Raw genomic sequence first — 27,981 nt, 5'->3', positions numbered from 1 at the left:
GACATAGAAAACTAAAAAAATATAATCAATACCATTTGACGACATACTTAATACTACTTCTTATACATAATAAATATATATCACCCGTATATACCTATAAGTAACATTTAAAGTGACCAAATATATTTTATTTATATTCTTATCCTAGTCTATGTATTCTTATGTCCAAAGTCAATGGTTATCACAATGTAAATAAGTTTTTTATACGAACAAAATAACAATATTTGTTTTTTGCAGGTGCTAGCCGATTCGGTATTAACAACTTGGTAGGGTTTCGAAGACTTCGATACGACCTTGACGATCGTCTTTGTGATTGGCCCGAATCTCTCGCACGACTTTCAAATCATTTCGCACGCACTAATCACCTTCAAGGTCTTATCAAAATAAAATAATAACCTAACAAATACACAGTTGTAGGTAGTTGTAACATCTGAATCAGCCTCCTGTTAAAAGCGTGCTTAAATGCATACTTAAAGTGTCATTCTATGGAACTTTGCTAACTATGTACTTAAATAAAGGTCAATATACCTGGTCAAGCAGATCTTGTCAGTAGAAAAAGGCGGCAAATCTCAAAAATGTAGGCGCTAAAGGTTATCGTCCCACAGAAAATTTGAATTTCGTGCCTTTTTCTACTGACAAGGTTTGCTTGACCAAGTATAGGAAATTCATCATTCATAGACAATTTCAATATGGCGATTTGTTTACATAATTAGCAAGTTCCATAGAATGACACTTTCCGAGTACATGAAACTTTGCATTAACTGATTTTTGACGATTTTTGACCCCCCCCCCCCCTATAGTCATCCAAAAATCATGCTTCAAATGACCCCATTTTTTCTTACTTCATGCTACCGTCATCCGATGTCCAGACCCCCCCCCCCTAATTTGAAATGACGTAATTTATGAATAGCCCCTAGAGCGAAAATAAGTTTGATAAAAACTTAAACTCTGACTTGTTTATTGCAACATCTAAAACGCTATATGAGGTTCTCTCGCTCTAATTTCTTTGTAATTCGATTTTTAATAACGAAAATGAGTAACCTAGTACCTGACATGTGTTTTCTTTCAGAATGGTGTTTTAAAATAAAAGCGAAACCTCGATTGTATTGCGGCGGCTTGATTTAAATGACTCTTAAAAACAAAATAAGAGCAAAAGTTATGCAGTAAACGACCACCTAAATTTTTTTATCAATGCGAAAAGCGACCAACTCTCCAAATCGAGTAATTAATGTAAGTCACTTGGACAAAAATAAAAAATTGGTCGTTTTCTACAGAACTACGGTCAAATAGTACTTATTATGGACTAACGCTAAAATGAAATGAAATGTATTTATTGGTCAGAATATGTATGTATGTATGTATGTATGTCACTTTATTGCACATAAACAGGTTTACATAAAATGGACAAAAACAAAACAAAAATAAAAATGTTATGTACAAAGGCGAACTTATCCCTAAAAGGGATCTCTTCCAGCTAACCTTTGAGAAAATGCGAAAGGATCAGATACTAACAGGTGAAAGACAATTTAATATGGTACATTGATATGGTACATTGATGTGATCTTAAATTAGAATGAATGCAAGTTCCATCATATTCTACCGTGAAGTCGGTGTACAAATAGTTTTACTTATATCTATCTATTTCTTACATCTATATCTACAATATATCTATCAATTGTATCTTAATATACAATCTAATAAATAATATGTATCGTAACAATCGTATCATCTATACACAATTTTGGTGGTATCACATGATAACCTAATCTTATTATCTTTACGCTATGCTTCTGATGTGGTATCTCTATTGCAGCATACACATAAATTGTATATTCAGTTAAAGTTAATTTTTTGTCTTCTTAATATGGACTAAGAAAATTATCCCTTTGACATCTTCTTTTAAAACTTTGGGGTCTATCTTAAAATGATTGATTTATGTATGAAAGTGTAGAATATAGGATTTATATATATATATAATATATGGTTTGTACTTATAGAATTTAAAATTACACATACGTAATATTAGACCAAGATAAGTCTGCAACGATTTTGATAGCACAACGCAGTGCAAGCATTATTAAACGTCAAACTTCTATGAAATTGTCACTACACCTTATAAAACAAAGTCCCCCTCTGTGCCTGTATGTTTGTGTGTATGTATGTTCGGGATAAACACAAAAAGTACTGAACGGATTTTCATGCGGTTTTCGTCTATCAATAGAGTGATTCTTGAGGAAGGTTTAGGTGTATAATTTGTTAAGGTTTTCTGAAACCCGTGTGAAACCGGAGCGCGTAAATCGATAGTGACGTATGAATAAGTTAAATAACACTTGCACTGTGCTATCAAAATCGTTGCAGTCTTATCTTGGTCTAACTCTAAGTATTTACTTAGCACCTATGACTAAAATAATAAATGCAGATTCCTTTCCTCCTAACGGTCTCAATTATTTTTTAAAGATTTTCTTCACGTTGGGTTAATTCTTGTATCCATTATTGTAAAACTTTGCGGCTCAGGACACTGACTTTAGGAGGGGATAATACGGGTATTCAGAATAAGATAGAGTGGTAGGACATTTGCGTTTGTGCATTTAATAAGGTTAAGTACAGGGTTCAGGTCAGAGCACATCAGCTCCGTGTCCGTAAACGTGCACGTGCTCTAAAATGTCGGAGCCGCGCACGCACACGTCACGCAAGCGGTGTGCCGTCTCTCATAAGGATCTGAGTGCCTACCACGAACCAAGTTCGACGTGTAGCCTCTCTGTCGCCCTTGTAAATTCGTACGTAAGTGTGACAGGCAGGCAACCCGTCGAACGTGATTCGCGGTAGGCCCTCTGTATATACATCGCGCACGTCCACGTCTACGCAAGTAGCCGGTGTGCACAGGCCTTTATGCTCGAATCCAATTTTTACGAAATCAAATTCACTTTTTTACCCGACTACGGCAACGCAAAAGGAGGGTTATGATTTTGACCGGTATGTATGTGGGTATGTATATGTATGTTCATCTGTTCCCTCATAATTTACAGTTCTACTCGTTCTTATTTCTATATTTCCGTAAAGAAGTCTAGGTAGTCTAGGCTGTCGTACCTATATCATATTCCCGTGAGTTTAAATACTCTATCTAATTCTGAATACCTATCACTATCTAGGTTCCAAACCGATCAGTCCCATCGTAAACTGAAGCCGAGCGTCCGGAGCTTCACGAAGGTTTTGAACACGTGGTCCCAGAGCTCGCTGCTGATGCCAAATGCTGGAATATAAAAAGAAATGTACATATTACCGTCTGTAGCACAGCCCTTAGTTCCTACACAAACGTGTAGACACATCCTCATACACATGTCTGTGAACCCCCTAATCTTCATACACTCACCATTCATCACATTCACTCTAAAGTTGTATCCAGACGAGACAATTTTTCGCCAATCTGATGAAATTCTTCTATCGAACAGGGCCGTGCGGACGCAAATACCAATTTGATTCCCCGATCACATCAGCAGGTGCGGACACAAAAATGCCAATTTTCATAGTAGAATGCAAATTGGTGATTTAATTTGTGTACGTGTGGACGCTAGATGAGATTGACCAATTTTTTCCTGAACAAATCGACTGATTTCGTCAGTTCCGTCTGGATACCCCTTAAACCAATCACCTCGCGTGCGCCATACTGGCAGTCCGATTCCGTTTGCCGTTTCCTTACGACAATTTTCAGTGAGTGATCCCTTCTTTAGTCATTCGTGTAAATCACAGGACCCCTTCTGACCATCTCCGGTTATACGTGGCGCCCAACGTGGGGCACCCAACGTCACCAATGATGATTATCAACAGTCCTCGTTATTTTTTAATTCCGTCTAATTTTTGCGAAATATTTTGATTCAGAGCATCGGGATGTAGAAATAAATTGTGGAAGGATGTAGAATTATAATAAATTGAAATATACACTAATCATTTTTATATACAGTATTGAAATTGTTTGTTCTTAATGTTCGCGATAAACTGAAAAACTACTGAACAGATTTTCATGCGGTTTTCACATATCGATAGTGTGATTCTTGAGGAAGGTTTGTGTATAATTTGTTAACCCGTGCGAAGCTGCGGCGGGTCGCTAGTTTAATATAATATATACCTCTGTCATGGTTGACGAAGTGATGATTGGAATGGTAGCGCTTCATGGCGTAGAGGTAGGTTCCGTCGGCTGGTGAGCCATGATGCACGTAGTAGTGTATCATGTCGTACGTTAAGTAACCTGAAATATAAGAAATAGACTTATGTACATACCTTTCTGTATTGACGCCTTTGAATCATTTGATCGCTAAATATGTCAACTGACGCTTGCAGCCAATATCAACCTTGAACTTAATTTCAACAAAGGATTGGTTAACGGTATACCGCGATATAATGCATTCGGTAGGGTTATTCCCACCAAGTTGTTACCAGTGGTAACTACTGGATATAAAAATTCCCGGTAGTTACCACCTACGTCTACATATATGTCTTCGGCCGGCAACCCCTTTCGTCCCGGCCTCTGTAGTAATGTACTATTCCCAGTAGTTACCAGTGGTAAAAGGATAGGAAAAAAAATCCCAGTAGTTACCACTGGTAACAATAACCCATAACCCATTCGATAGAGACACACTGAAAGAAAACGAACTAAAGCACAGGATAAAATCGATTAACTCCATGATTCAGATTTGCTGTAAATTGATACCTAGATCCATTATCAACATTGTTAATTAGTTAATCATAGATTACGAGAAACGATTTATCAAACGGAACAAAACCTCTAATGTGGCCCGATTTTTATTTAGCTGTCTTTTTTTCGTCACATTTGGATAAAATTTGAGGAGCTCCTCATTTTAGTCGGAAAAAATAAAAAGTGACAAGTTAAGAATGACTCACGCTAGACCGGACGGGGTGGGCCGGAGCTTCCGGCGCTTCGTTTTCTATGGAAAGCACCTCGTGATCACCGATCATGTCATAGAAAACTACATGTCAGACGCCTCTCGGCCCGGTCTAGCGTGAGTCATCCTTTATCCCGCAAAAAAATGTATGTACCTAATTAAGTACATATACTACTTTGTACTGGGTTTGGGTTACTTTTTCGTAATTCAGAGGGAGATCTTTGGGACACGGTGGAATTGTGTTTATCTGCTTATATTATCTGGTCCTGGGCTATAACCGCGAAATTCGAAGTTCGCAAATTGCGGGGATTTTTCTCTGTCACTCTAATTACGCGTTCATTGGAGTAAAAGAGAAAGATCCCCGCAATTTGCGAATTTCGGTTCTCGAGGTAGCCGCTCTGATAACTAGGTATGTGGAAAAAACCCTGACCCTAACTGAATGTAAGCAGTAAATCATCCCCTAACTAGAGAAATAGGTCAAAGTGCAGACCAATTTGGACACTTTGTTAATTGGAAACTAAAGTTAAACATGGCAATTTGCACGCAAGTCCGATTATTAAGTGCCGTAATATATTACACGATGTTTTGATTCCTTCGTGTCTTTATAACCTTTACCTACTGATGATAGGAAGGAAGGTTTTACCAATAAAGGTAAGAAAGTTGGTAGAGATTCAAAAATAGGGGAACCTGAGAAGGGGTAAAATTGCAGGTTAAGTGTGGAAAAAAGTGGAGGAAATTCAGGAAAATTTTATGAGGAATAGAGAAAGTTTCCAGAAAAAGGAAATTTTCCTTCTTCACACAAAAATATGTAAAATTTCTAAAATTTTACTTTAGGTAATATAATAGGTAAGAATCAAACAATATCACATACCTATGAGTCCACCAGTCAGCTTGATGAGTGGGTAACTCAGGAAACACGACAGTGGCTGGTAAATGATGCAAGCCAGCATCAGAGCAGGCACCGGCGGGAACACTTGGCGAAGACCGTCAAATGGCATCTGTGGATCAAATGACGACGTGAAAAATGAGAACTACACTTTGTTTTTATAGGGAGCGAGCTTGCATAAACTATAGGGGGTAGCACAGGAGTCGTTAGATTTTTGTTCTGGCGCTAGGCGTAAAATATGAAGTTTATGCTTCCGATTAGACATGCAACGGATACTTGTTTGGCCGGATACCGGATATTCGGCCTGAACATCGGTCGAATATTCAGTATCCGGCCGCCGAATATTCGGTTTTTCAGGTGCGCAATTGTGCAGGTTTTGACCTGTTTCGTAATTAACGTTCGCGCGGACTCATTTCTAGATTTTCTAGGTTCAAAATGAGTAAACGTAGGTACGAGAAAGGTAGATGGTATTTGCTTTAAAATACCTTTCAAAAACACTACTGTAAGTATTCGAAATATTAACGTATTTGTTATCCTGCAATCGTAAAGTAAAAAATGCCATCAACTTCGTTACATTACAATGGAAAACGTATGTACCAATCAACATAGTAATTTACTAGTTCAATACAGAATTGTTACCTAAAATATGTTGACATATTGTCTTGATATTCATACCTAGGCAACTACAACCTACCAATAATAGATATGTAGAAACAAAATGTCAACATAACTAGGTACTGCACTAAATATTGGTAATAAAATGTTTTTATGACCACACCTCACCTGTACCTACGTGTAGTAAGTAGGTCATAAGTTGGTAGCAACGCCTCAGTAATGGATATCGCTCAAAAAGTGTTTAAGTCTGCAAATAAACCGCTAATTGAATAGGCAAGGTCGTTTTCTAAAATAGTAGTAAAATTTTACCAAGTACGAAATTAAAAAAAAGCGATATGAATAGTGCGATATGTTTAAATATCTTATTATGGTTTTAGCAATCTCTGTAGGTATGCAGTAATGTAGTCTTGTACTTATTGCTGTATGTACATAGGTATTGTAGGTGTGAAGAGGGGTATCTGATCGGTTTTCGTCCGTAGCGTAGCGGCAAAACTACTAAAGCGGATTTTTGAATCGTATTGTGTGGTGGTGACCTGGTGTGTGTCCGGGTGGTGGTGATGGTCTATTACTTTCTGAACCTTAATTGGGACCTCGGATCGAGTGACTTTAGACTGAATGTTAGTTCCATTCGAACAATATTTTGTTTACATATTTTGCGTAATTCCTCATTTCAATGCTAATTTTGATTAGTAGACTAGGAAGTAAATACTTATTTTGCCTAATACTGAGCACAGTAGGTAAAGTTGCCATCAGATATATCCCAGCAGCCAAGGTGCTCACAAATATCTGAACACGCCTCTATTGTCAAGGCGTTAGAGTGCGTGTTTAGATTTTTTTGAGCACCTCGGCCGCTCTAATATATCTGATGGCGACTGTACGACGTCAACATTCAATTTTGCTTTATGCAAGTATGCATAGCCAGACACAAAATCGATGGTATTGATGACTCACTTCTTAGAATTGCATTCCCACTTTATAATTTGCATTTCGATTTTACATTACTTAGACTGCATTTATGCACATTTATATTAGAGCAAGCGAAATACAATTAGAGTAAAAGCATATCCATATCCAATCAAAATGATATTTTTTGAGTAGGTAAAATACCGCTACCCAGTTTATTAACACAGTTCGCTTGCTTTAATGGCTTGAGTTTTTTGCTTGCATTGCAAACTATACCTATCTTTATCTAGACTTAATAAATACCTAACGAAGTAATTTATGTCAAAGGGGAAGGCAATTAGGTTTAAAGCTGACGCAAACTGACCCATTGACTGTGTTTTTTTACTTACACTGACAATGGCACTGACCCATTTGATTAGTGAATTTAGGAGGAAGCGTGCTGGGCCCATAACCTGTTAAATCTGGGCGTAAAAGAAACTATGATGAGTCCATATGAAGATGTATATTGTCGAGAATAAGCATAAGCACTGATTACAAATTTAGGCTATTCGGCAGAAACGAATGTGACGGCATCACGCACGCGAACAAAAGCTGTATATTTATTCAAACATTGAAACTTGTTCCACGTGCGTTTATGCAGTAACCTATAAAACCAGATTCTTATAGTTTACGAAGACACTTTCCAACAGGATAAGGGGTTCAAAACCCTCCTAAAGCATTAGAGTCTTTCCATGAATTGGATTTAATGGAATGGATTTAATAGAGGGGGCTACGAGCCTCAAGGCAGATAACGACATTTCTATTTTCGTTTTTCGCGGTAGGCCATCTCCTCAATAAGTACCTACCTGTAAACCTGTATACCTAACTACTACATAGGTATATTTAGTTGGTAATCGTCCGATATTAAATACCTGACCTAATGTGTAAATAAGTTTATGAATTCATGAAATACCATAGGGCACAAAGAACTTATAGTACCTATAACAATTACCTAATCGTTTTCAAAGCACATGTAACTGGAGACCACATTGTACTTGTGCTTATTTTATTGCGGTTTCGTGCCTAAACAATGAAAGAAATTATTGTAATGTAACATGAGTGGGACCTTAATGAGTCACAGTTATATTCGAGTATAAAGGTACAGTCAGCATTGATAGTAGCGGATAAAACAACGCGCCATAATTATTTACAATCCAGTAATAGTTTTATAAATCGAGATTAAGTAAGACAGGTTTCTTTATTTCATCTTTACAGTTCACGTTTTTCACCCTTATCCAACATGGGTCATCAGCATCACCATCACATTTTATACCTATTATTCTTAAGTCGTTCGCGTTTTCCCTGAGGTACCTACCTACACATTGCAAAGTTAAGGGAATCAAAAGCTAATTATTACGCTGCCTGCCTTAGAGATTTCGAACAAAATTCTTACCTTATGATGTAGCCCATGTATCAGGAAATGTATCTTTATCATGGTGAGGTTCTTCCCTGGGTCTAAGTGGAACACCCATCTGTGTAGCGAGTACTCTATGATGGACCACAGGAATAGACCTAGCGCCAGGTGCCAGAAGAACTGAAGGATTGATAACGCATCACTGCTATCTGGAAAGAAATAAGTTTTTAGCAAAAAAAAATTTTTGGTCAGTATATTTGGTATAAAGCGCTGACTGTACTTTTCTTTCCACATGCAACTAAATGATGAGTCACGCTAGACCGGGCCGGGTAGGGCCGGAGCCTCTGGGGTTTCAGCCGTCATAGAAATTACATGTCGGACACCCCGGCCCGTGCTCGGCCCGGTTTAGCGTGAGTCTTCCCTAATACTAATCGAGACACTTCTAAAAATCCCAAACACAATTAGGTTGCGTTGTTTTATCACAGTGTTCCTATGGCCACCTCCTGTCTCCATCATCAGATCAGCTCAATTTCACCACAATATTGCATTGTTAGAATTGTTACCCGACTGACTTGTATGCAATATTTCAGCTCAATCAGAAACCGGGAAGTGGGTCAAATATACAACACATAACTGGCAAGATTTGATTACAGACGCACAGACAGAGGAATAGGTGAAACCAAAGAGAATAGATAGTAGGTATAGAGGGCTATTGCCCAAGTAAATTTTGTAGTCACGGTACATTTACTGCCATCTATCGACACACGATTAAAACTTAAAATAAAATTGAAAATGTATAAATTATAACACTTTAAACTCTCGCGTTTTGTATATATAATTAATCAAAATATGTTTACGTTAAATGATTTTTAATTTTTATTGTCCCATACTGACCCACGTTCTTTCACTGATATGTGTTAAAATTGTTAAATATCAAACGGTGTCGTCAACGCCATCTAGCCGAGAACAGGCCAAAGGTAATGGCGCCATCTATTTGAGAATGACTTTTTCTTGATTTCCGAGGCACGTTTTTTTCTTAGACTTTATTTATCTTATACGGAGTTATATATATTATCTCTGGTGAAACTAAATAAAAGCACGTAAAAAAGACTTTTGTATCTGTAATAGAAGTCACTTACTCAGTCATCAATTTGGTCACTCAGGTCATTGAGATATTTTTCTGGTAACTTACGCCGTCACTCGTCCTGTCGGTCCTTCCGGTCTTTCGTTCATTCGTTTTTCCTATGCTCTCCTATTTTTAAAACGCGCTTAGATATTGGTGGTTTTTTTTGTGGATGGTTACTCACCTTGAGCCACATGCTCCCTGTACTGGCGTGTGGCCAGCCACAGTATGGCGGGCAGCCAGCACGCCGGCACCAGGTACCAGGGCGTGAAGGTCAGCGCCTCCAGCAGCGGGCTGCTGAAGAGCCGGCAGTGCCGGTATACAGCACTGTTCACCCATTTCTCGTAGTCTGGGGCGATGGCGTCCAACTGGGATAGGAGGGGCTTTGACCACTCCAGTCGAGCCTGAGAAACAAAAAAGAAATAACGGTATAAAAAACACCGGAGAATCATGAGGCGAGTTCTTAGATTTCCTGGAGTGTTTTATTTGCTCTTGGAAACCTTGAAAATTAAAGTGCTTTCTGGAACCATTATGTGACTAGATTTATAGACCAAGAGAAGTGTGCAACGATTTTGATAGCACACGCAGTACAAGTATCATTTATACGTCATAATTTCATAGAAGTTTGACGTTTGAAATAACACTTGCACTGCCTGTGCTATCAAAATCTGCAGCCTTCTCTTGATTCAACTCTATCACCGATCAATCGTCATAGAAAACAAAATGTCGGAAGCCTCACCGGACCCGGACTGTTCTAGAAAGAACAGATTTCAACACTGCAGTTTTGGTCAGCAGTTTCATTTTTAAGGTTTCCAAGAGCACATAAAAATACCCCAATCAGTATAGGTGTCTAATAGTGAATAGAATCAGGCGTTACTTTGCGGAAATCCATATTAATTAAAACCAACAATATTACTTTGCTAATCCGCGAAAAGATAACGTGCTAGTCAATCAGTGCTAACCCGTTATAAAAAAAAACCCGTTGCATGTAAACAATACACAAGTAAGTATAACGGGTTAGCACTGTTTGACTAGCACGTTATCTTTTCGCGGATTAGCAAAGTTATATTTTTGGTTTTAATTAGGTGTCTAATAGGGTTTCTGCTCGAGAATTCCCGAGGCGAGTAATCTCGAGAAATTTGTCCTAAGTCGAGACGGGAAAAAAATATTCAATGCCTCGAGAACTCGAGAAATAAATCTCTTGTGATAAGTAAAAAGAAAACACGCGATAACACATGATGTGTCTATAATGTATTTCTTTAGGTAGTTAAATAAATATGAACAATATTCTTTTTTTATATTTTCAGGTAGTAACTAACTTAAAACACTTATTACCAACCAAATAAAAAACTACCGTGATCCGTCCCCTATCGTTCTAGCTTTAACCGATTTTCATGTTTTGAAACTTTTGAACTATCATGATTCATGACATTCATATAGTGTCTTTTTATTGAAAAAACGCTTTAAACATTTGTAACGACTTATAGGACCATGTAATAAGTGTAATACGAGGGCTGCTACTTATGTATCCGGAATGGGCCACTTACTGGAACTGTATTAAAAATATATATATAACATATAAAAATGGAACTCTTTGAAAGCAAAATACAGCTTGTTTCACATGTCTATCAATTGGTTTTACATAGTAGAATTATTTTTTTAAATTCTTTGTTTCATCTTCAACGGATTTACTTGTGAAAATTTTCGTGCAGATGTTTTTTTTACGATGTTCGGAGTGGTTAAACTCAAAAATAGTGCATAGATCGACTTTTTTCGACTTTTGGGGAGTAAGTTCCATCGAAGGTCAATGTTTTAGTGAATAAATTGTGGTCGTAGTATATTACGGTATTTACGGTAGGACGAATAAAAAAAAACGCACAAAATCGGCTTTTATCCCACAAAATATAGATGCTGTGGACAAACTCATAATGCAAGATGGTCATAGTATATATCGCAAGATAGAGGCATCTCATGGCAATAGTATGACGAGCATTTGTACGATATTACGTGAACATTTGGCTCAAAAAAAAAAGAAAAACTCGCGAAAGAGCCGTTCTTGCGTACAAAATGCACGTCTTGTATACCAAGATCAGAATGGAAAAAGTGCTATGAAAAGTCGTTTCAACATTATGCAAAAGTGCATCATTCATCTTGGTGGACAAATACAAAGGCAATAAAACCATTTATAACTATAGATATTTGTTATTTTTTGTGTTTCCGGATACATAAGTAGCAGCCCTCGTAACAAATATGTATTACAAAACTAAATTACTATTGATAAATCAAATCATCCCGATATATTCCTATTAGCAAAATATTACAATTTTAGCAGCTTTATTGTTACGTTGAGTAAGTACGAGTAATTAATATTACGTAGTAAAACTTCTGTAAGTTTTGTCACATCGAGTTAAATTTAATGACTTGAATATTGCTGCCTAATAAAATACCATATTGTGGTTTGTTTACATTTTGTTGAATACCTAAAGAAATACACTATAGCATAACACATCGCCGGTGCGCACGTCTGCACCTATAGTTTTTTTTGTTGTTGTATTTTTGATTATTAAGTGCAATTTATGGTGAATAAAAATGTACCATATGTTTGATTATTGATCTCACCTACGATTCCTACGAGTCGGATTTGTAAAAAAGCAAAAGAAAATTAAATAACATGGTGTTTTTTGGAGCTTTCTAAATTTCTCGAGATACTCGAGAAACTCGAGAAATCTTGGTCGAGAATTCCCGTGCCTCGAGAAATTAAAAAGGTCGAGAAACCAGAAACCCTAGTGTCTAATAACAAATACAAATTCTAAAAACTCTCCTCGCCATTTTCGCGGCTTTACCACGTTTAATTGCAATCAAACTTTGGATGGAGGACGGGTTAAATAGGTAATTAATATTTGGGACATCATTACAGAGTTTGTAGCAAACTAGGCGAAATCGCAGTGGTTATTAGACGAGATACACAGGATGGTTCCAAAATATAAACAAGTTAATTAGATACATTTGAATTTCACAGGAAGTAGAATCGATTGACATCTTTAAAAAAATTCATGCATTAATTTTGCTAATTAATAAGGCAAACTTGCATCGGGCCAAATCGACCCAATGCCGCAGCGTACGTGATTAGACAATTATCGAATTTAGATGTTTGCGGTAATAGTGGTACAGTCGCCATTAGATATATCGGAGCGGACAAGGTGCTCACAAATATCTAAACATACCTCTATCGTAAAAAGCGTTGCTATTCGTTTCGCTTCGCGTTCGCAAGTTGTTTGCCTACGAGGCTATGTTAAGCGGTATCCAGGCGGGACTGATGAAATCGGTCGATTTGATCAGAAATAAAATTGTCGTCAATCTCCAATTTTAGATTTATAAAACTGGTGATATTAGAGCCCTATAATTGACAAAAATACCCCAGAACGAAAATACTGGCCTCACAAATTGGTATTCTTGCGTCCGCGGTCCGCACCTCATTTTATTGGTAATATCGGTCATTATCGGCGATTGAATTCGGCGAGCCAAATTGGCGTTTGCGTCCGCGCGTCCTGATTCGATCGGGCAATTTAATCAAATTGGCGAAATCTTGACTAATCTGGATACGCCTTTAAAGTGCGTGTTCAGATGTTTTTAAGCACCTTGGCCACTCCAATATATCTGATGGCTGTGACTCCAGCAGGTGGTGCGCGGGCCGCTAAAGTTCCCGCAATCGTCTCGCAATTATCGACGCGCAAGGTCAGGCGCAGCTGCCGTTTTCCGCGGTAAATAATTAACAACGCGCAATCGATGGTGCCATAGTTGCCATACTGAGCGGCTACCGCGAAAACCGATATTCGCAAATTGCGGAGATCTTTCTCTTTTACTCCAATGAAGGCGTAATTAGAGTGACATAGAAAAATCCCCGCAATTTGCGAACTTCGATTTCCGCGGTTATAGCTCTGCCTGAAGAAACTAACTGCATAATACAATAGATGGTCAAGCAAATCTTGTCAGTAGAAAAAGGCGCGAAATTCAAATTTTCTATGAGACGATATCCCTTCGCGCCTACATTTTTCAGCCGTGTTGACAAGATCTGCTTGACCAACTTATACATAATATATGAATACGTACTTAAGTATCACTTTCATGTCGTTCTCACCCTTTCATCGCTTATAAAGGGGCCCACTGATTACCAGTTCGCCGGACGATATCAGCCTGTCAGTTAAACGCAAAATTTTACAGGTCCGAACAACTGACAGGCTGATATCGTCCGGCGAACTGGTAATCTGTGAGCCCCTTTACGCTTAAGAGTTGTGACTCCAAACTTTGTGAAGCCAAAAAGCCGCTCCCATCCAAATATTAAACCCATACATACCACCCATGCATACCACCTATGCCAAGTTAGAGTCATTAAACAACTACAGTAACATAAACAGGTCAATTCGAGTTTAGAGTGTCAAAAGTGACATTTCTTCCACCAAAAACGTCACTTTTGTGTTTGACACAGATCATATCGGAATTCGGAATGAGATCGAATAATTAAAACTCGAATTGGTCTGTTAAGTTAATCTGCTTAACCCCTCGTGCTAATATGTGACGTTCCACGGGAAAAGGTACCTTATGAGGGTTTCTAGTTTCGGAGTTATGAAATGTTTTGTAAAGAGGTGAAAAAATGCTAAATTTTTTTTTATTGTGTGATCTCAAACCTTAATGCGTAACGTTTGTTTACCTGTTTTTATTTTTGTTATAAGTTAGTTATAAGCCTAGTAACGTCGTCTCAGAGTTTAGTAAAAAGGTACCTTATGGAAAAAAGGTTGAAAATTTCCAACAAAAATAGTCAATATGGGAACAGAAGTTTGGTAGAGAACTGTATTAGCATTCTGCAAAACTAATTTGATAATTTCAGTTCTGGTTGGGGCGCCTAGCAAATATTATAACCGTACATCGACCGACATTATAAATCCAAGTAGCCTGCTATTATTCTAAAGTTACTCTCGTCAAGTCTTTCTTAACTAGAATAATCTTCATTTGGTTTGGTCGCATGCAATAAATCAGCCATTGGTTTGCTGAAAAATGCCAATACCCGACGCATTACCTTATGGAATATCTAAGGTCATTGAACCTCAATGCCGCTTGTCTTCAATGGCAACCAAAATATATTATTGATAAGAAATAGACGATTTATAACATCTTTACCCCAAAATATTATTAGTTTATCCTAACTGTTCCATCATCATCATGCCTCATCATGTAACTTAACCACAAGGTACCTTTTCATTACATACAAATTATTGGTCTTTTTTAAGATTATTATGACGAAGAACCAATTAAATTTGTGGCAGTTTAATGTAAATTAATATTTTCTATTCATAAAAGATAAAAGCTTCAATGTGATTGATGTTTTGTAGTGATGTATTATTAGATTTATTTCCATAAGGTACCTTTTCGTAAATGTATGGAGCAAATACTGTTATTGTTATGTAAGTTTAAAGTGGCATAAGGGGTTAAATATAGTATTTAGTTGGGGTTTTAGGATTTATTTCATTTGAATGACAGAATTTCTTTCATATGTGCTCAGAAAAATTGATTGTGTGTTACATTAAAAGTAAAAATATTCAATTTTCTGATTTTATATGAAAAAGTCAGAAAATACATTTTCACCTCTAAATCGGTATTGTTTTTTGCTTAAACTGTCTCTCAGTGTCGTTTTCTAATAGATAAAATTTAAATCTTGAGAGCTCATTGCAATCAATCGTGAAAATGAAATAAAACTTTATTTTCAAGAGACTGGTTAGTGTACACATAAATCAGTCGATATCAAAGGTTTCTATTTGCGTTACAGAACAAGTCGCAACATTTTTTTAATCTCAGATATACATATAAGGTATTATTATTTGTAGTCAACTATGTAACTTACTTCAGGAACATAGTTTTTTAGGCGGCTAAACTTAAAACTTCTCTATCGTAAAGTTGCTCATTTCACAACATTATTTTCAAAAAATCATATCTCTGTAACTACGCAACTTAGGAGGTTGATCTTTTGTGTTATCGATAGCTTATTTATTGTAGATTACTGGGGTATGCATAACTCCATACCCGCCATAAGGTACCTTTGACCGTGGGACGTCACATATGTATTGAATATTAAAGCATTAAAAGTTTGAACAACAGCAACTAAGTGTAACGAAGCAAATTAATAAAGTAATAGGCGTACTAGTAGCGCTAATTATATTGCCCAATTTAAGCACGTGGTGAAGTTTCCTGTGTAGGTATGAATTAGGTAATTAACAAGTGTTAAAGTTAATTTAATTGCTTATCACAAATTGTGACATATTTAAGTATATTGGGTACCTGCCTGCGTGCGCCACGAGGCCACGACATAAGTATCACATCACACAATGAGTAAGATTAGAGGCCCTACCGCGAAAACCTAAAATGAAAATATCTAAATGCCAGTGCATTTAAATGTCCTTAATCGCGTTTTTTTGCTAAAGATGAAAAATGGCGGTGCATGATAGGTACCATAAAACGGGGTGAGTAAAGTTTCGCGGGGAGAGGTGGGTTATGAATGGGGAGAGAAGGTTTGAGAGGGGGGTGAGAAAGGATTTTAATGCTACTGCTACAAAAATAATGTATTCCAATTTAAAATGGAGCTATAGTAATTTGAGGGCACCAAATTTTGATAGGTATTTTTAATTTTTAGTTTTAGTTATTTTAATTGTAGTTAGTTTTAGTTTTATATTCCTATTTATGTCTTATAGTAATTTATGTAATTTAATATTTTGTCAGTGCAATATAGTAATACGCATAATAAAAAAAAATCGATCCAACAATCTTCCAAAATCACCTTTGTATGAAAACTCCTCTTACCCCAAATACGAGGCACTATGGGGTGAGGTGGGTTTTCCTCTTTATCGTCAAAGTTATGAAATGGAACTATCCAAAATAAAATAAAAACTAAAATACAAACGTCCGGAACACTTATTATATACACCATTCAATTTTCATATGTAAAAATTAAATGTTATCGAGGTTTGAATTTCAGTTTTGACCCTACTCACCGCATTTTACGGTACCTACCAGTGGCGGCGCGTCAAACATATCCATAGGCAAGCCGGGGCTAATTTGGCTTACATATTTCCTTTACAACTATGCTCAAACGTCCTAAACAGGCAAGCCGGTGGGAATCGGCTTTTATGGACGCGCCGCCACTGGTACCTACTTACCTAAGTTATTGAAGGAAGTAGTAAAACCGTACGGTTGAAAAGATATTTATTTACAACAATTACAGACTGCGTATCTAATCCAGTTCCGACAAAGATGTTAACACTAGACTACGATAGAGGTAGGTAAGCCTATGATGGTCGCCCTTATTAAATATGTGTGACAGTGATTCGTGCATGATGCGTGACACATCATATTTATATGAAATATGACAAAAGCGCAACGTATCCGTGATAAAATCTTATCACCTCTTTTGCAATTTATTTGGCTATCAGCATCGAATACGGGGCAATATTTTAATTCGTAACCCGAACGGAATGATATCCAGATACCTGTTGGATGAGATACAGTTTTATCAATTTAACACTGTTTACTGCCCATTTTATACTTTATTACAACCAGATAAGGTCCACAGTCCACAGTGTATCACATCATAATTGTTACTGTTTATAAAGGCCTGCGCAAACCGGTGGAGCGCAGCGCAGATCACTTTAAAATTATCAATGTATTTTCTTCCCTATTTCAATTACCTTCAGGTATAAATTTAAATGCTTTGAGACCGACCTCGGAGCATCACGGAGGATTGTTACTCCTCGGCATCGAGGAGCACATTAGAGGATACCGCAGCGGTAGGCGCCGGCATGCCGCGGCATCCCCCGGCATGCGCCGAGGCCTCCCGAGTGCGCCGGAGTAGCGCCGGGACGGCGGGGGAGAACCCGTGCACACTAGTCACTAATCCCTTGTGATAGAATACACGCGGCGGCATGCCGCGGCATCCCCCGGCCTGCGCCGAAGTGCTCCCTGGTGCGTCGGCCTCCAGCGCTCGGGCTGATGACGGGCGCTCGCGGTATCGCTGGGGATTTTACCTCGCCGGTGTGCGCTGCGCGGTGTAAATGCTCCTCGGTGATCTGCACAGCGCTCCGCCGGTTTACGCTGGCCTTTAGTCGTATCTGTCACAGTCATTATGTCTATCTTTACTATCTCTAGATATCGGTCGCGTTGTCAAATTTGTATGGCTTGGCACACTTACAGTTTTCGGCGATAAGATTATTTATCATGGAAGCCGCTCCCTGTCGATGACATATAGGTAGGTATATAAATAAATTGGAATTTAACCTTAAATAGGCCGCTAAGGTACGTACATACTTTAGCTTAGCGGCCTCTTTAAATAGTAATATAATATTTTTTGGGGAAATTAATAATAATACTTGTTATTTAACAAGCTACGGAACTTCAGTTCCATTTACGTCTTGTTCATAAAAAGTAGCGCGAAAGTACGTCCGGAAGTTTTTATAGCTGTGACAATAATTTACCTTGAGTGCCAACTATTTTGGCGCCAATCTACAATCAAATGACGTCACTACGTACTAGGGTTGCCAACCGTACTATATAATATAGTATTGTACTATATTTCGGCCTTGCGTACTATATATATTTAGGATACTATATAGTACGCAAAAATACTATATTTCGATGGGTCCTTACGCTGTGCTTTTTTTTTTATAAATATAAAATAACAACATAACTCAAAGTTCTTAAACTGAACAAGAACAAACAACACTCGCGGTGTTGCATGCTTGAACATGAACCTACATGTCAATGTTACTGTCAAGAGTGATATGTCAAAAGTGACACTGTCAGTGTCACTGTCACGTCCTCATATACATCGCTCAGCCAACTGTCAACGGTTTTTTCATCTTGTGATATGAAGTTTCAGAATTTTGTAACTTTGCATCGACGAAATAAATTAAAATAATATGTCAAACTACTTAATTGAAATGGATGACCAAAATGATAATCTGATAATGATCAAAGTAATAAGGATTATAATAAGAACAATGGGTCGGCCTAAAGCAAAGGGGGTGCAAAAAAAGAAAATTTTAGACCAAAAGTGCAAAATGTATAGGAATCGTAGAAAAATTTCAATCAAAACGCTAAAATAAGCATGTTATGTAGGAAAAACTTTTCTCTAAAATCGAAAAAAAAAGTCTAGGACTTGGAAAATTTCGATGGATGATGTGTCATTATAACGCTTATTTTTTTAATGTGTTATCGTAGAGAATACGCTAAAATATGCATGTTTTGTAGGAAAAATAAGTCAAAAATGGCCGAGATATTTGACCCGAAAGTTGGGATATTGACACGAAAGTTGCTGTGTAATGTGTGCTATTACGTTTTTTGGGTTGTCGAAAAAAATTACCTCGAAGACTAAGCTTTGCTCCCGCCTTAGTCTTCTAACCTAACCATATTCAAGTCGGCTCTGCCCAGGAAGGTCTTGCTCGCTCGTTTCGCTCGCTCGTTGCCACTGGCTTCAAATATTAAAATATAAAGTCCAACAACTCGGCCTTTTTTGATTTTAAAGAAAAGTTTTTCCTACAAAACATGCTTATTTTAGCGTATTCTCTAGAATAACACAACAAAAAATAGGTATTATGATGACACAACATCCATCGTAATTTTAATGTCCTAGATTTTTCTCAACTTCCGGGTTAAATATCTCGGCCATTTTTGATTTTAGAGAAAAGTTTCAAATAAAAGATGCTTATTTTAACGGATAAAAAATAGGTGTCGTAATAACATCACTCGCATGATTTTTTTTCTAAGGGCTGCAACCCCTTTGCTAGTCCAACCCATGATTTTACACACGCCTACTGACACGCGCGAGATTTGGTATACTTTTCATTTATTTTAAACCATCTCCTTGACTGTACTATATTTTCTTTCAGTGTACTATATATTTTATATGTAATTTTGCAAAATACTATATTTCACTCAAAAAAAGTTGGCAACCCTACTACGTACTAAGTACGTAGGGATAGGCACGCTGCCAACATACGTGATCTAATATTAAATATTTTTAGATTTAGTTTTTAAGTTTTGTAGGTTAGTTATTTAATTATGTTTTAAGTATTATTTTTGTTTGTAGGTATTAAGTTTGTATCCACTAATAAAGATTATCTAATTTGAACCTTCCGAATACTACATAAAAAAAATATATTAAATATTACCTGAATACATTAATGATATAATGATCTACTTGTATCTTCTTCCTGAATCCATTTTTACTTTCTAGTAGGTAGAAATTTTTCTTTAGGTACCTACCTAATAAAATAGCTACTTACCTAGGTACATATGTGTGTACATACAGTTTAAATAATTTATTCTCGGACACAAGAACGACAGGAGTGGAAGAAGAGGGAAGCCTACATCCAAGATTGGATCACCAAAAGGCCACCATCATGATGATGATGATGAATTTATTCTCAGAGTACACCAAACTATACTTTATTATTATGATGTCTAAGGTACTTGCGCCTAATAAGGCCCACTTTTAATTTATTTTTTTATTTTTTTCATTTTTGATATGAACTTGCAATTTTGTCTATGGTACTAACCAAACATGGGCGAGAAATTTAAACTCATTTACACTTATAAAAGTATGAAATTTTGAAATTGAGCAAGCTTTAAAACTGGGCCTTATTAGGTGCAAGTACCTTACTCGCACATGGATACTATGACTACGTAGTAATTGTCATATAATAAATCAGTGAGAATTGTGGAAAGCATCTTTGGCCATTGAGTAAGTACTTATATATACTTCGTTTTTTTTAGCATTAGAAATAAGGTAAACAATCTTGATGTGTCTTTTTATTGAAAAACACGTTTAAAAAATACGTCACGGCAAATATGTAACAATTATGAATCTAATAAATACCAGTGGCGGCGCGTCCATAAAAGCCGATTCCCACCGGCTTGCCTGTTTTTGGACGTTTGAGCAGAGTTGTAGGTAAAGGAAATATGTAAGCCAAATTAGCCCCGGCTTGCCTATGGATATGTTTGACGCGCCGCCACTGATAAATACGATAATTTATATTCTTCTTCTTTCATAAATACTTAATAGTTTTTTTTTATTTTTAAAAAGCGTTTTTCAATTAAAAGACTTGTCAAGATCGCTTACCTTCTTGCAAGTTCTTTCTAATTCTAAAAAAAACGAACTATAGGTAAGTACTGCTGTGGTGCAACGACCCGAAATGGATATTGGCCTCCGACACCAAAGATCGCCAGGCTACGATACTGCTGCAGTCGACTGCACCGAGTAGATAAATAAATAATTTGGCCATTGAGTCGATAAATAATTGTCAAAAGGTGAAATACAGATATTTTACAACACCATTCCCAGATACACCCTCATCACCACTTCAATTAAGGTAATATCGTCATAAAAGGTCACGCGACCGTCTATCGCATGCTCTAGGGATGCGACTGCCGTGTATCGTGTTTCATTTTTAATCGTGGACTTTTGGGCCAACACGTGACCAACACAAACACCTCTGGATTCAGAGCCTGAATGTCTGTGATCCTGAAATCTTATAATTTTCAGATCTATAACAGCGGCCTCCTAACCTATGGTGCACCCTGCCTACGAAGCAAGAGGTCCTGGGTTCGAATCCTGGTAAGGGCATTCATTCGTGTGTTCATCACGAATTCCTGAGAGATGTAACAAAAAGTTATCTTTAAAGTATAAGTATGTATACTCGTATCTTAGCGTAGTTGTAGACAAAATGCGCGCCAATCACCAAAATGTCAATATCGTATCAAAACCAGTTCAAAACCAGAATAAATTCCAAAATTTGAATCAACTTCCTGGTTTGCCAATCAAAATGTGTTAATTATGTATGGGACGAATACAAAGTTACGAGTACCTGGCATTGAGTACGAGATTTTTGACGTGATAACGTCTTATAAATCGATGTACATACACCGGTAGCATGCACGAAAGTGTCACGTTGTGGACGGATCTCCATGGTAACGTTGTGGACAGATGTCCATGGTAACGTTACGGCCAAATTATGCAATTTTTCATCAACGTTTCCTCATGACGTTATCACACAAAATTATCGTCCGTAAACCGACTTTACAGACAACCATTTTTTCAAAGTATTAATGATATTTACTTTTGATGTGGGTAAAAATGTTTCAGTTAAATACAGAATAATATTAAAATTTTAATAAGTTTTTGGCAAAAATTCCTTTTTGGTACAAGCTTTTATCGCTGACTGTACTTTTCTTACGACAGACAACTAATACTCATCGAGACAATTCTAAAAACCCCTAACACAATTAGGTTGCGTTGTTTCATCACAGAGTTCCTATGGCCACCTCCTGTCTCCATCATCAGATCAGCTCGATGGTACCATAATATTGCAATGTCATCCGATTTATACATGCATGCAAAATTTCAGCTCAATCGGAAACCGAGAAATGAGTCAAATTTAACTTGCAAGATTTGATTACAGACAGACAGACAGACAAACAGACAGACAGACAGACAGACAACGGTCAGGTGAAACTAAATAGTAGTAGTAATAGTAGTAAAACACTTTATTGTACAAAAAACAAAACAAAACAGGAAAAATAACATTCGTCATTCTCAATAAAAGCTTGTAAAAAAAATTGAGTATACCTGCACTAAGTTTTTAATTCTACTTGTACCGCGCTCCAAGCTTGCACAGCCCTACCTTAAGTACCAATCTAATATTAATTACCCACAACATCGACTACACGACAACCATTTAACTTAACACTGATTTATGCAAGCCCCACCCTGAATTAAATACTATATTATTATTAGTTAACACAAAACCAACAAAATACAAAATTATTAGTACAAATGTAGTAAATAAGCTGGTGGGTCAAAAACATTTCAGAAAATAGTCCCTTCTGTGGACAAATCAATGAAAGTAATTTATAAGTATCAATTTTCTTATCTGAGTTTGAAGTTTGAAGTACTTACTGAAAAAAAATTACCCCACCTGTGCAACGAAAAAATAACTTTTGATTCACTTAACTTTGCCATGTCTACAGGAAAGATGCCAAAGAGTTAAGCATAAAATGTAATGTGCATGACCCTGATAGGCGCGTTATGTTCTTCACAAATTTACGAGTCTTGATTTCTATGTTTTTATTATTAGTGACAATAGCGATCTCCCTTGGCCGCTTGCTCAGTTATTAATGAATCTGTTGTCTTGAACTTGAGGTCACTCTAGCTGACCAGACACTAGCAACATGATTTTCTAATGGTATTGCCATAAATGGCTTATATAATCGTGTATCACATTGATAGTGTTATATGTAATTATTATGTTGCGACTGTTACACAATGTTATAACATTATATAATAACTGCCAGTAGTGCCGTAATAAGTTTTGGACATATTTAAATAACCAGCTATACTCTGGCAAGCTAACTTTGTCAGTTGAAAAAGGCGGGAAATTCTAATTAATGTATGAGAGATCGATCCTTCGCGCTTATACATTTTCCAATTTTGCCGCCTTTTTCTACTGACAAAGCTGGCTTGGCAGAGTATATGACGTAAGGTACTTGCGCCTAATAAGGCCCACTTTTAATTTATTTTTTTCATTTTTGATATGATCTTGCAATTTTGTCTATGGTACTAACCAAACATGGGCGAGAAATGTAAACTCATTTACACTTATAAAAGTATGAAATTTTGAAATTGAGCAAGCTTTAAAACTGGGTCTTATTAGGTGCAAGTACCTTATGTATAAATATCGAAAATCTGTGTCGATAATTGTAACTGTAAAAAATTGTAAATTTTGCCACGAAGCGCTACGCCGCGGTGGCGCCGTAGCCATTTTTTAGGTACTTATTTCGTGCGTATACGACAAAATATTCTGCCCATTTTGGTTTTATCGCTGTCTGTACTTTTTTCCACAGGCAGCTAATTAATTACCTACTCATCGAGACAATTCTAAAAACCCCAAACACAATTATTAGGTTGCGTTATTTTATCACAGAGTTCCGATGGCCACCTCTTGTCTCCATCATCAGATCAGCTCGATGGTCACGCGACTTACACACGTATGCAAATTTTCAGCTTCAATGGAAGTCGGGAAGTGGGTCAAATTTAACTTGCAAGATTTGACCCCCCATACATATAACCGGTCAAACAAGTCAGTAGAAAAAGAATTCAAATGTTCTACGGGACGTAAGCCTACATTTTTTAGTCGCTTTTTGTACTGGCGGAAATTGCTTGACAGAGTACCTATAGTTAGGTGCATTGCAAGTTTAGAAAAAGCTTGTCAAAAAGGCGCGGAATTCAAATTTTAAACGAGTGATCACTGGTCAACCCTTTAATTTTTTAAATTTGCCGCCTTTTCCTACCGACAAAGTGGCAGTGCCAGAGTATAAGAATGCGAACTTCACTTGAAACTCTTGATAACTAATAAAGTATACTTTGACAGGGTCCACAAAACTCTAGCGTTCTTGGCGCTATGGGCACTTTAAGTGCTTCACTTTCTTAAGTGTTTTAGCGTTCAAATTGTTAAGAGGGTTTTTTGCTCATATTACTTCTCTTCGAATGCTTATTTCTTGAAATACTTAAATATATTTTGAATAAGACGATGTAGAAGTAAAATTTCTTATAATTAATTACTCTACGGAGAGCGCGATGTTTTCCATTAATAACGGTAGGTACTTATAATAATTGACTATTTTAATATTTTATTAAGTAGCTGTAAGTCGATATATTATGTTGATTGAGGACGCCTGTCATGTTTTTCCTAATTTGTCCTTATCGACATCACATCAGTCTATTGTTAATTATTTTAAAACTTTATTTACTAAGTTAGGTAGAAGAGCTCATTTTTATTGTTTGTCTTTTTTTTCGTTACATTCAGATAAAGTTTCCTATTATGTACAAACTACGCTAATTTTCACCGCAAGTGCCTGCTGTCTTCTCACAAATTGTTCTGTGTTACGAAAATGCATCGAATTTTCGTAACTCAATCGAAAATTATAATATGTATACATATAAACTTATTTTTCTCCTTTATGTAACTCTCCAAACTTATACATATATGTGATTTAATAACGGAATAAAAATCGACCCATTGATCCAGATAACATAAATAAAGAAGTGTGTGTAGATGCAGCTACATGCATGTACCTAATATTTGATTCCTATAGGCTAATACCATCCGTATACAATCAGGCATAGGTACAATCGCCTGCGCTCGCGGTGTTCCAGTTTAGAAAAAAATCCCTTACACCTTACTACCTGCTACCTGCAAGGCGTTCAAACGAAAATCGCCCTAAGGGTGGAACACCGCGAGCGCAGGCGATTGTACGTACGCTTGTTTGATACCGACGTGAGAAAAATCATATTTAAGTCCAACTGACCTCCAGCTCCTCTAAATACGCGATCTCCTCTTTATCCCTGCCATCCTCTTCTTTAGTAATAATCCTACCATTCTCACTAACACCACGCAAGTTACTATCTTTCTCACTCTCCACTTTAAAATCATTCAACATATGGTAAGCATTAACACTGTGTCCAAATTTTTCCATTGCTTGTAAGATATTTTTCCCCTTGTAATTCTTTAGTGTGTTTGTACCGCCTGGGTGGTCGCGTAAGAACTTTTTTATGTCATAGTTTTTGTCGTCGAGTCTTACGGGGAATTCCATGGTGGTAGCGACCACCGCGACCGAATGCGGGCTGAAGACTGAACTGAAGCTGAAATGCTTATCAAAATAAGCGCTTTAAAGCTAGGCCCACTGCCGTATTCGAACTTCAAGATATTCACAAGAGACGACACGTACTAGATGCATTCTAGATACCTACGTTATAGTTTAGATATCAACTAAGTAGTTTTCTTTTGCAGCGCAATTCGGGCAACCAATGTCACTTTTACGTTAGATAGAGTAAGATATCTATTAGATGTGAATTGGATCTCTAAGTCATATCCTGTGGAAATCGTTCAAGAGTATCTCCATGATCGCGCAAATGTCATATTTGACAAGTTAGATCTTAAACATATCGTTATCGTATCTTGGTGATATCTAAAAGATTTGTAAGCTAATTTAATGTTTTATATTTACTTAATTATTTGTGAATTAAAATTCGAGGTAATTATGATGATAAAAAAATTTAAACTTAATTTTACCAACAAAAGATATCTAATACATGTCTATATCAAAATCCGAATCGGGCCGCTACTTGTTAAACTGTGATTACCTACTATTGTAGCGGACTGGCCTTTTTGGCCACACGTCTATAAGTGTGTGTGGGGAGATTTTAGAATATAATGACCGGACTGGACCAAACGCTGAAGTGTCATGAAAAATCATTTCATTACTAATGATAGTGTCGGGGCCGTATATGGTTCAACGAGTTTTAGGCTGAAGCATGACATTCAGAAACAATCGCTGATTTTTCTAAATGTTGTTGTAATTTACTTATTAATTAGAGATTTATTATAACCGGAAGTTTAATTCCACTCCGCCGGTAGGTCTCCTATACTATGCATGTACCTTTAGTGTATGATTAATTGATTATTGATTGACAAATAGTTTTATACATCTGATTTTCCATCTTGTAGCAACCATCATAAAGTTAATATTTAAGACTTACCTAAACGATTCGGTAGCGTGTTTTGATTATTTACTTTATTTTGTTTGCTTAGGTACTTAAATCGATTGTAATCACTTAATCACCTATCAATCATAAACTAGTATTTAAATGCATGTTAACAGCTATTTGAAGGTAAATAACTGGATGTAGGTACCTATGTGTAAAATATGCATACAGGATTCTAATGCCGGCTACATACGTAACGATTTATCGTTACGTATGTAGCCGACATAAGTAGCAAAAACCCAACAGTTTGACTCGCCTACCCCAAAATTCACACTATGGCGGTCACTCCGATATGCTAAGTGATGAGATGATTATTATGGATTATGACCACGTTAAACGTGCATAGCGCTGTCATGTCATGTGCACCGAAGCGACCTCACAATTCACAGAGGTAGTGTACCGTGTAAGTCTACCGGTATGAATTCTATGGGCCCGATTCGGATTATGAAATAGACGTCTATTAAACATCACCAAGATACGATAACGATATGTTTAAGATCTAACCTGCCAAATTTTACATTTGCGCGATTCTGGAGATACTCTTGAACGATTTCCACAGGATATGACTTAGAGATCTAATTCATCTATCTATCTATCTTCTATCTATATATATAAATGCAAGTGTCCTGACTGACTGACTGACTGACTGACTGACTGACTGATTCATCAACGCAGAGCCGAAACTACAAAAGCCAGAAAGTTGAAATTTGCACACCAGATTGCATTTATAAAGTGTACAAGAGATAAGAAGTGATTTTGAAAAATTCAACCCCTAAAGGGGTTAAAAAGGGGATGAAAGTTTGTATAGGGTTAAAGTTTTCTTTTAAGCTAGGAATTTGAAACTTCGTAAAAAGATATACTATTAAATAACAAGAAAACTAATTTCAGCGTTTTTGAAAATTCATCCCCGAAGGTGGTGATAAAGGGGTTGAAAGTTTGTATGGATATCAAAAAAAAATTCAAGTGGTGGACTTGAATCTTTGTATTTAGGGATATTATTAGAAGACAGGAAAAGTAATTTCAGCGTTTTGTAAAATTCATCCCCTAACAGGGTTAAAAAGGGGTTGAAAATTTTAATCCATTACAAATGCTTTGAAACTTCTTAGAAAGGCATAATAGCCGATTTAAAAAAAAGTGATTACAACGTTTTTGGAAATTCAACCCCTAAGGGGGTTAAAAAGAGGATGAAAGTTCGTCTTCGGGTGCAAATTTTATTATAAGCTAGGAACTTGAAACTTTGTAAAAAAGTATCAAAATCAAACGCAAGAAAACTAATATAAGCGTTTTAGAAAATTCATCCCCCAAGGTGGTGAAAACGGGGTTGAAAGTTTGTATGGATATCAAAATTTTTTTCGAGCGCGGGACTTGAATCTTTGTTTTTGGGGATATTATTAGAAGACAATAAAAGTAATTTCAGCGTTTTGTTGAATTCATCCCCTAACAGGGTTAAAAAGGGGTTGAAAGTTTGTATGGGGTTAAAGTTTTCTTTTGAGCTAGGAATTTGAAACTTCGTTAAAAGAT

At 36.8% G+C, this 27,981-nt stretch overlaps 1 protein-coding gene across 1 annotated transcript; it reads right to left on the bottom strand.

Moving 5' to 3' along the window:
• Nucleotides 1-6: 6 nt before the first annotated feature.
• LOC134674039 (fatty acid 2-hydroxylase) lies at nucleotides 7-25,545 on the bottom strand. The gene is made up of 6 exons (XM_063532091.1): nucleotides 25,224-25,545; nucleotides 10,003-10,222; nucleotides 8,735-8,904; nucleotides 5,770-5,896; nucleotides 4,124-4,243; nucleotides 7-3,250 (listed from the first exon to the last, which is right to left on the bottom strand). The coding sequence occupies exons 1-6, from the start codon at nucleotides 25,506-25,508 to the stop codon at nucleotides 3,162-3,164; spliced, it is 1,011 nt and encodes a 336-aa protein (XP_063388161.1). The 5' UTR covers nucleotides 25,509-25,545; the 3' UTR covers nucleotides 7-3,161.
• Nucleotides 25,546-27,981: the final 2,436 nt, after the last annotated feature.

Source organism: Cydia fagiglandana, chromosome 2, assembly GCF_963556715.1.
Source record: "Cydia fagiglandana chromosome 2, ilCydFagi1.1, whole genome shotgun sequence".
NCBI lineage: Eukaryota > Metazoa > Arthropoda > Insecta > Lepidoptera > Tortricidae > Cydia > Cydia fagiglandana.
This window is presented reverse-complemented; position numbering and strand designations above follow the sequence as displayed.